The 10230-nt window shown below is 45.7% G+C and overlaps 1 protein-coding gene across 1 annotated transcript; it reads left to right on the top strand.

Annotated features, from left to right (window-relative positions):
- Positions 1-5330: 5330 nt before the first annotated feature.
- Positions 5331-9591, top strand: LOC130373475 (UPF0524 protein C3orf70 homolog A-like). Its single transcript, XM_056579995.1, has 2 exons — positions 5331-6131; positions 8159-9591. Exons 1-2 carry the CDS (start codon positions 5960-5962, stop codon positions 8815-8817), a joined length of 831 nt encoding a protein of 276 aa, XP_056435970.1. The 5' UTR covers positions 5331-5959; the 3' UTR covers positions 8818-9591.
- Positions 9592-10230: the final 639 nt, after the last annotated feature.

Here is a 10230-nt window from a genome sequence, read left to right as displayed (position 1 = left end):
TAACAAACATAAATATGTAAAAGGGTTAGGGTTAGGGTGCCAGCCTAACATACGGAGGCCGTCAACAGTTTCAGAAGGGAACAGAAACGCAGACATTTCTTGTCTTTACTCTTTACCGAACACCGATCAGAGGAAAGTGGGATTCCTGCTCACCTCAGTGCGTTTACCGGCGGATTCTGGATGGAAATCACCGCAACGGATCCCGAGACTATTCTGTATTGAGCCATGACTGTTCGAGGCTATATTGAACTTTCGTTCTGTACAATGAATACTCAGACTGTTTGAGGCAACCTTTAACCTCTCACACTGTTTGCTTACAAACGAGCCGACAAGGAATCATTGAAAGCAGTTTCTGTTTTGGTCGACCCTTCCGGTCATTTGCTCTACGTCATAATGTTACTTGTCCTAACCCTGAACCCTACAAACCCTGAACCCTATAAACCCTAACTCGTAATCCTGGGCCAAAGGGTCAAAGGAAAAAGAGACTACAGCTCCGGTAATGAAGCGCCCAGTCGTACTACGTCACAGGTTGTGCTTCTTGGAGCACGCCCACTAGGTGGATCCCTTGCGCTATTTTATTTCAGTGCAAACGGCCTATGAAGTAAAAGGGATACGTCCTCACCCATTCAGAACCGGCGTTCTATTATTATAAAATCGCTATTGTAATATAAAAAATAAGTTTTTTCCCCTCAGTCCAACCCAGTCTTTCCTTGGCCCAGCTTTCCTGATGTAATTTCTCATGAACTTTGCTTGCCTGCTAGAAGGGCCGAGGACTACAAACCACTGGTTCCGCAAATTTGTGAACCGACCAATAAGGAATGAGGGGGGGCGGGAGTTCACGTACGCGATGTAAACACAATGTCCGCCATGTTTCTTCCCCGCTTGGCTAGAGAACAGGGGCCGTATTCACAAAGCATTTTATCTTACCGCTAGGAGTGCTCCTAACTCGCGCTAAAACATTTTACGTAGGAGTTTTTTCTTAAAAGTTATTCACAAAGCCGCTGAGACCTACTCTTACTAAGGATAAATCACAAAGAGTGAACTAAGAGTGACGCGCCGTTGCTATGGATTACGTCAATTCTCGTGCACGAGTTTAGAAGCGGTCAGTTCGGTGATTGGTTGTTCAGACGAGCCCACTGAATCACCGAAAAACAAGGAAATAGCCTAAGCTAGAAATGAATTCCTATTAAGTAGTTATAGTGCAGTTAGCAGAATACACGCATGATGACAATTTTGTGCAGACCACGATAATGACGTTGTAGCCTGCACGTTCAAGAGAGAGAGAAAGCAAACAATAAAAATACGTAAAATCTAAAAGAAAATAAATGTTACGAACTACCCAAGTGTTGACTGATTTGTGCCAAGGTGTTTACCTAAAATGTGTTTTCAAAGTGATCCCTAAATGCCAGTCCACTCGGTTCCACACGGCCAAATTCCTTGTAATGTTGATCGTCATCGTCATCATCATCATCATCATCATCATCATCATCATCGTCTGGCTGTGGAATGTTCCTCCGCTTGCAAAGGTTGTGTAGAATGGTACAGTGATTACTGTGCTTGCCCTCTCTGGGGTGAGGCGTATTTCGCCGTGGAGGACATGAAACCGACGTTTCATCTCCCCAATTCCTCTCTCACCAACATTTCGTGTATGTTTGTGTGCTCGCAAAGAGCCAATACGATGTGTTTTACGCATAGGACTAAGCGTAATCTGCGTAATCACTTACATGTTACACTTTAACTGTGCTCCCGGTTGTGGATTAAGGTAGGGTGTCTAGAGCCACGTCTTGCATGGATAGTCACTGTCACCCAGCAAGTGACACCCAACTCCTACATCTCAAAAAGCTGCCTCAGACCGCTCACCATTAAAATGCGCGAATCATGGGTAGCTGAAGATCCAGGCCACTTTGCAACAACATCCAGTAGGCTATGTTAAAATTTGCATCAAAAACAACCTGCGTGTTGAAGGAATGCACTTTCTTCCTATTGACGAACACGTCCTCGTCTTTTGATGGCGCAATTATTTTTATTTTTTATAAGTTATATATATTTTTTTATAATTTATAATTTTTATAACATTTTATTTCGGGACTAAACAGATTATTCCTGTTAGTCGGGGATGTTATTGCATCGCTCATTAACTCCACAATAAGTTGAATACCCTAACATTTCGTCTCGCAGGCATTTTAAGATTCTTTGTGAATAGGTCTTACTGAGTTAGGAGTCCTCTTGAGGACTTTTAAGCTCTCCTAGACTTAGGTGCTACTTTTAGTCCTAAAATACTTTGTGAATTGCTCTTAGTGAAAAAAGTTAGGAGTCCTAAATTTAAGAGTGACACGCCCATTATTTTTAGGAGTTACTCCTAAATTCGCCAGTTAGGACCTACTTTTAGCCCTAAGATCCTTTGTGAATACGGCCCCAGATTTGCAATGTGTAAACAGCCGAAGTGGATTTTGAAAATCTATTGTCGGATTTGGACATTCAGGGCTTTTAGTACGAGTCAGAATACAGCCAGGAAGATTTGATACAAATAGAAGAGGAGGCTGCTGCGGCTGCAGCTGAACAAGCCTTAATTGCCTGTTGCAGAGGACGAGGAGCCGGAGAGCGCCGGTTTTTAAATATATTTCTGTTTCTGAAACGAGAATCAAATGCCCAATATATACACAGACCCATCAGCTGGTGTACCCAGGGAACTCACAAGATGTTAGGAAGCAAAGGAGTCTGAAATGATTCCTCATGGTATCATGGACCTATTATGTGTGGGTGCAATAAATGAGACAGATATGATGGTGCCAGCCTACGTCAGGTTTCAAAAACAAGTAATACTGAAACGGAATCTCAAACTTGATCCTGAAATGTATTTAACATGAAATATTGTACAGGGAGAGGGCTGTGGCCGCAATCGATGGAGGAGGCAATCATGTGTGCAGGAAGACAACAGGAATATGATGGACAGGGATCTGACATGGACAAGGATTTTTTTTATTTAAACATTCAGAGGAAATCGGGTCTACTGTAGGCCTATGTAAATAAGATTAAAGATGTCTAGGATAGTATAAATTATAACTGTAAATGGCAGGTAAATTTGCTTTTGATGGAGCCATAATGTTCTAGAAAAATAATAATAAAATGCATTTTATTGATGGGCACCTTTCAGGCCACTTAAGCACACCTTACATGTATAATTAATAAAAGATTAAAAACACTTGGGTGGAGCGTGTTTGTCACTTTTGTGAAAGAGCTGGAGTAACGGAATAAGATGCAGCTGGGCATGGCGCTGAGAGGTGATGCATGAGGCATGATGGTGGCACGGCAGACAAGTACAGGAGCATGATGGACTGGGATCTGATGAGGAAACAAAAGATTTTCTGACTTAAGATAAAATATACTCTGAAGTTTCCAGTTTCTGCAAACAGAAGAGAAGGGGTTTAGTTAAGGCTTTGTATCATTAATAAGATAGACTGTGACACAATCAATAACAAACATAAATATGTAAAAGGCTTGCTTAGTTTAAAGCCCACTCACCACGTTAAGGTGCAGGCCAAGAGTGGGAACATAGAACAAAGACTCACATCACAAACTCAGACAGTCACAACATGTAACAAACACATAAATACATGAAACATGTACATAACTACGAGACCATAGACCCACATCACAAACTCAGACAGTCACAACATGTAAAAAACATAGAAATCATGAAACACGTACATAAATACGAGACCATAAGATATTTTTGTGTTTCTCTTGTTTTATCTTAAAAACAAAATACACGTAACATTAAGAAAGAAGGGAAGAAAATAAAAGTAATAATAGATAAAGCTAAACTCAGTTAGTGATGGGCATACATTTAAATGTACAAAAATTACAGAGGTCACTGGTCGGATGTGCTGTTCAAAAAGAAATGCACTATTAAACTATGCCTTGTGCTCCGTTATGCAAGCTACAAGTCTACAATAGAACAATGTCTTTTTGCAGTTTTGAGTGCTTTGTGCCAACTTGTGCTCCGTCATGCAAGCTCCAAGTGTCACACTGCTTAAGAAACAGATTCCTTCCAACTAACTATTTACGAAAAATCCAATCAATAACTTATGTACAAATAAATGGTTACATTTCAACCAGCAACGAAGTTGGAGTGGCCTACACACATAAATAATTGTAATACACCAACATTGTTAACTGTCATACATAGCCTAGCTAAATAAGCAAAATACCAACGCAACTGAAATGTTAATTAGAATATCAACAATAATATAAAATGATACCGTAATGCACCTGTTCTTTGTCTTTGGATCTTTTGAATAAATGGATCAATATATGGTGAATCACAATGATCGCAAGCAGAGGACCGTGAGTTATTGAGCAGCAGCTGAACCAGTCTAAAAATCGGACACGTTAACGGAGCACTGAACTAGGGTTAGGGTTAGGTCTCGGAGGAAGATCAGCATATGCAGATTGTAAGACATGTTCCAGTGATATTTCAAGAGGAGGAAGCCTCCGTTTTACCTGCGATGTTTGTCGCCTTTTGTAGGTACAGTGGGGGGGTCACTATGAATCTGAGGGGGTCACATCCCCCCCGTCCCTAGTGCCATTTGCGCGCATGCGCGTAACACTACTGAGTCAGAGGATGGAAACTGGAGTCGGGTTTGGGCCCATCAGAGCAACTCCATTTATATATATATATATATATATAGCCTATATATATATATATGTATATAATATAGCCGAGGGTTTTATTGTCGCCTATACTAGGGTAATATACAAAGAAAGAAACGGAAAACTCCATTCACGGAACGATCCACTTTCCTTAGCACTCCCTGCTTAGAATCAAAACAGCCACACTGACGCTACAGGCAGGCACTTCCTTTCTGCCCCTTCAGAATAACTCCCTGACAGGAAATGGGTTACATTACTGTATATATATTCATATATTCATGTATGCATATATTATCAATCTCCTGCCAACAGAAATTCCGTTGCAGCTGTGGGGTCCTTAATACATTTATAGAGATAAATGAACAACCAATCTGGCGTAACGTTACGATGCTCTTCGGTGTGCTGCTCAGTGGCTGCTTCTGTCATTCACTCAGTGCTCATCATCAGGGCCAGCGATTGCCTTGGGCGACTAGTTTGTGTTGGGGGCGCCCTCTCGTGGCGCCCTTAATTCCCACTAATCGTAGAATTAGAACAACAAGCGAAATGAAACATGTTTATTAAACATGATTATCCTAGGGCGCCCCCTCAGCCACACGTTAGCATGTCACCCAGGTTATTAGATTTAGTTGATGATTTTTTTAAATCATTTTCCAATGTGTGTGTGTGGGGGGGGGGGGGGCAAGACTATACACGTCATTTCCGCTGGTATAATGAGTGACAGGCTACATCTCATTGCACATCACATCAACATTTGAAAACAGTGGAAATGCTGACAGAACACAGTGTCTGTGAAGCGCGCATCGTCGCACGCAACGCAACGCGGCAGCGCGCACGGCAGCACTAACACCAGGCACGCGGGCTCCTCCCGTTTGGCTGCTGAGGCTGAGAGATGCTGGAGGATCGCGTCGCCCGGCTCGGACCAGCTCGGACAAGCTTAGATCACACGGATCAGAAGCTGCTTTCTGCCCGTATGAACATGTCAGCAGGACTTTGATATTTTGTCTTTATCTTTATCCTGGTTCTATTGTTCCTCGGAGGCTTCGTGGCTTTAGAGATTGATCTCAAATGGCATCAGTTTAGTCTACGCAAAGTGCCACGCAGCAGGCCTGCTCTCTAGAAGGGGAACAGGAGGACTTGACGCACGGGCTGGTGATGCCGGACTGTTCCTGACGCCTGGCTCAGGTCAGATATTCCTCGGCGAGGTCCTCCTCGGTGAGGCCCTCCTCGGCGAGGTCCTCCTCGGTGGGCTCCTCCTCGGTGAGGTCCTCCTCGGTGGGCTCCTCCTCGGTGATTAAGGGATGTTGGCATGGCCGCCTCGGGAGCAGCGAAGAGCCTCAGGACAGAGAAGCTGGACGAGGCGCAGGCGTCGGCCAGGAGCTGCGCCGGCAGACCGGACTTTCTGCCGTGCGACGGACTCTCCGTCCGTCACGGAAAGTGCTTCAAGCTGCACTGGTGCTGCCACCTGGGCTGGTGCCACTGTGAGTGGATGTCCTCTCAAACATGAGGGGTCCTTATGATTTCCACCATGGCTAGACTACTTCTCTGGGACTATCGTATGCATACCTAAAAGCAAAAAAATATTGACTGAAAGATTCATAATTTATGTCGTTATTTTAACTACTACGGGTTACGCTTTTAAATGAAACTACACAAATAGAACTGGAACATTCGTTGGCTTCAGAGTAAAATAATGGATCGTTTTCTGCTGTAAACTTTCCTGAGTGTTCAACAAAGCCCCGTGATTCCCCCCCCCCCGCTTGGTGGCCCATGGTGGGGGCCCATGGTGGGGGCCCATGGTGCGGCCCCGTGGTGGGGGCCTCGTATATTGTAATCAGACAGTGTAGGCCATAGAATAAAAAGACAACAAAATACACGGTGATGAAATACTTTGTCACCGTTTTGGTTAGCTTTTATTTCAAGCCCTACATGAGCACATATCTTTGAGTGTAGCTAACCCTAACTCTGTGATGTCATTCGGCATTTATAGCTTAAAGGTTTCTGTTTCCACAACAGGGAATTTGAGTCTCTCCTCATCTTGAGGGACTCTGGCCTCGTTGTGGTCAGGGTTAATAATAATAAATAATAATAGATTTCATTTATAGTGCCCTTTTCATCCGAAGACCTCAAAGGGCTACATGTTAAAAGCAGTGTTGTTAAAAAATAAATCTATATTTATTTTTAAAATAAAACTAAAAGAGCGGGAGCCAAAGGTCTTAAAAATAAATGTTTTAAGGCCTTTTTTAAAACAATCAGTGGATTGTGGTGCCCTCAAGGTGTCAGGGAGGGCATTCCACAGGCGTGGGGCGGCAGCACTGAAGGCCCTATCTCCCATGGTCCTAAGTTTGGTTCTGGGTATGTGGAGGAGGTTAGAGTGAGGGGAGCGGAGGGAGTGTGTTTTGTTATGTTGGTTGAGAAGTTCTTTGAGGTAGGGGGGGCATGTCCATTGGATACATTGGTGAGTGAGGAGGGAAACCTTGTACTAAATCCTGGTGGAAACGGGAAGCCAGTGGAGTGAGTGGAGGATGGGGGTAATGTGCTCATGCTTGCCCACTCTCATCAGGATCCTAGCTGCAGAGTTTTGTATGTATTGGAGCCTCTGCAGGCTCTTGCTAGGGATCCCGATGAGTACACAGTAGTCCAGTCTGGAGGAGATAAAGGCATGAACTAGTTTTTCGGGAGAGAATGGGGCGGAGTTTGGAAATGTTGCGGAGAAGTAATTTGTTTGAAGTGTAAAGCTAACTCATTCTGGGAAAGACTGGTAGGAGAGGGTTAGGGCTAACCCTAACCCTAACCCTCTGGTCTAGTTGTGGTTAGGGTTAGGGCTAACCCTCTTGTCTAGTTGTGGTTAGATTGTCAGTTTTACACTCCAAACACATTTCTTTGATTATACTACCCTTATACTATCTTAGGGGGTAGGTATATGACTGATGTGGGTCAAACTAATTGTAAAGCATACATTGCTTCCGTCAAATAGAACGGATCAACCATCCCCTTATTTATAGGGATAACGGAGCCGCTATTCTGTTACAGGTACCCGATCACACAGTAGGGTTAGGGCTTACCCTCTTGTCTCGTTGTGGGTTAGGGTTAGGGTTAGGGTCAACTCTAACCCTTAGAAATAGCGGAAGCAACTCCCCCAATCCCTGACAATTAAAGATTTACCTGAACTCAACTAATAATTCATAGCATCTGAAAATGGAAGCCTACATTGAGAGATACATTGGCTGAGATGACTGTCTGTGTTTCCAGATGACCGTTTCCACCTGACTGTGCTTCTAGATTACTGTGTTTCCAGATGATTGTGTCTCCAGATGACTGTGTCTCTAGAGGACTGTGTTTCAAGAGGCTGTGTTTCTAGATATCTGTGTTTCCAGATGAGCTTTGCCATACAGAGAAACCTTATCAGCGCTGACGTCTTCTCTCGTGGCCGGGGACAACGCTGCAGGGTCACACTTGGAGGGGCATTCAACAGTCATGTTTATATGTGATCCTTCCTCTCATTCAGGTAAATATGTCTACCAGCCCATGACGAGCGTGTGCCAGCTGCCAAGCACAGTGGTACCCCCGGCCTCCACGGAGCACAGTGCCACCATGGAGCTGTCCGTCTCTCTGGCCCAGCGCTTCCTCAAGCTGGCGCCTTGCTTCCAGCCGCCGCCGCACCTGCAGTCACCGAGGTACTGCGTCATCGCCGATCTGTTTGTCGACGACTACATCGTAAAGCGCATCAACGGCAAGATGTGCTACGTACAGCGCCCGCCTCCGCGTTTACCGGACCTGCCCCCCTCCATCGACCCGGCTGTGCCCGGCACCCGGCCCCCGCCGGCACCGGGCCCTCCGACTCCCCCCTCGCCCACCCTTGGCCCTCGGACCTCCTCCGCCCCGGGACCCCCTGGGCCCTCCAGCCCCACCCCCCAGCCTCACGGACCGCCGCACCAGCTGAAGGGCCCCTGCTCCTCACCCTCCAGCTCCGAAGACTCTGGCATCAACGCCCTGGATGTGTATTGCCTGGAGTCTTGTGAGGAGGATGAAGAGGAGGATGAGTCAGACGAAGATGAGTTGAGCACGGACGGAAACTCCAGCCTTTGGGATAGGGACGAGTGCTCGCTGCTCTCTCCCTCCAAATCCATGATAGAGATCATTGAGAAGATGGAGACCACTGTGTGACTCCATGGAAGGCACCACCACCAGGGAACCCTGCACCGCCTGGGGGAGGCACCACCACCACCACCAGGGAACACTGCACCGCCTGAGGGAGGCACCACCACCACCAGGGAACCCTGCACCACCTGGGGGAGGCACCACCACCAGGGAACCCTGCACCTCCTGGGGGAGGCACCACCACCACCAGGGAACCTGCACCTCCTGGGGGAGGCACCACCACCACCAGGGAACCCTGTGTCGGAGATGGACCTGTAGGTTATGTAAGGCGTTCTACTTCTACTTTGCAGTTGTGGAATGATTTGGAACCTAGATGCATACAGATGAGCAGGAATAGCAGGAATGTTTAGGTTTTTCTTGAATCTTCTCACACAAACACTTTCCTTCGCCCCATGACTCCTTATCTTCCCTAAAGGAGTTACTGTTTTCTTACCCTAACCCTAGCCCTTTACTTCCTGAAGGGAGATTTGTTTATCTTACCCTTACCCTAGCCCCTATCCTCCCCTAGGGAGATGGTGCGTCTTACCCTTGTCCATCAAACACATGCTCAGTGCACTCAAGGAACATTTGCATGATGCTCAAGAAACACAGAAACAAACACAGAGCATGGACTGGGAAGATGATAAATACACAGCCCCTTGACAGCAAGTGCCCGTGGGCACCTTTTTGTTAGCTTGGAGTTAATGTAACACTAGAGCAAGGGTTGAATGAGGATAAGACCTTGGTGTTGAGAGAGAGAGAGAGAGAGAGAGAGAGAGAGAGAGAGAGGGAGAGGGAGAGGGAGAGGGAGAGGGAGAGGGAGAGAGAGAGAGAGAGAGAGAGAGAGAGAGAGAGAGAGAGAGAGAGAGAGAGAGAGATCAAAGATAGATATTTCATAAGCACATGACTAGACTAGAGTATCGCTACCATTCAAGCTCTGTTGTGGGACACGCTTGTAACCCCTACAGCCCAACATTGGTTTGGGTTCCGGGGGGCCATCAAATGTTTTCTTAGCAGCACTCACACAAGCCCACGACCTCGTAGGCCTGCAGGTTTATTGGCATTAGGCTTTATTACGGGACACTAGGTGGGGAAACTGAATGCAGAATATTTCCAATATGCGAACAGTTTCCTAAAATGGCCATTAGGTGAGAAAAGGCTACTAGAACCTCATACTGGCCTAGAATCTTCGATGGTGTTAACCCTAACCCTAACCCTTTATACTAACCCTAACCCCAGTTGAACCAAGGGTGAACAGGTTAGAAGGTTAGAAGTGTGACGATACATGTGATCATGTTGTAGTAGAGACGATGTTAAGGGTGAAACGGTGTAAGTTAAGAAGTATGATGGTTCATGTGATCATGTTGTGGTAGAGATTACATACTTTATACCCTATGGTGTCAATAGTTAAAGAAAGGTTTTGTTCTGTAAGAAAATTTT

Source organism: Gadus chalcogrammus, chromosome 20 (assembly GCF_026213295.1).
Source record: "Gadus chalcogrammus isolate NIFS_2021 chromosome 20, NIFS_Gcha_1.0, whole genome shotgun sequence".
In the NCBI taxonomy this organism is placed as follows: domain Eukaryota; kingdom Metazoa; phylum Chordata; class Actinopteri; order Gadiformes; family Gadidae; genus Gadus; species Gadus chalcogrammus.
Note: the sequence above shows the minus strand (reverse complement) of the source record. Positions and strands in the feature narration are given on the sequence as shown.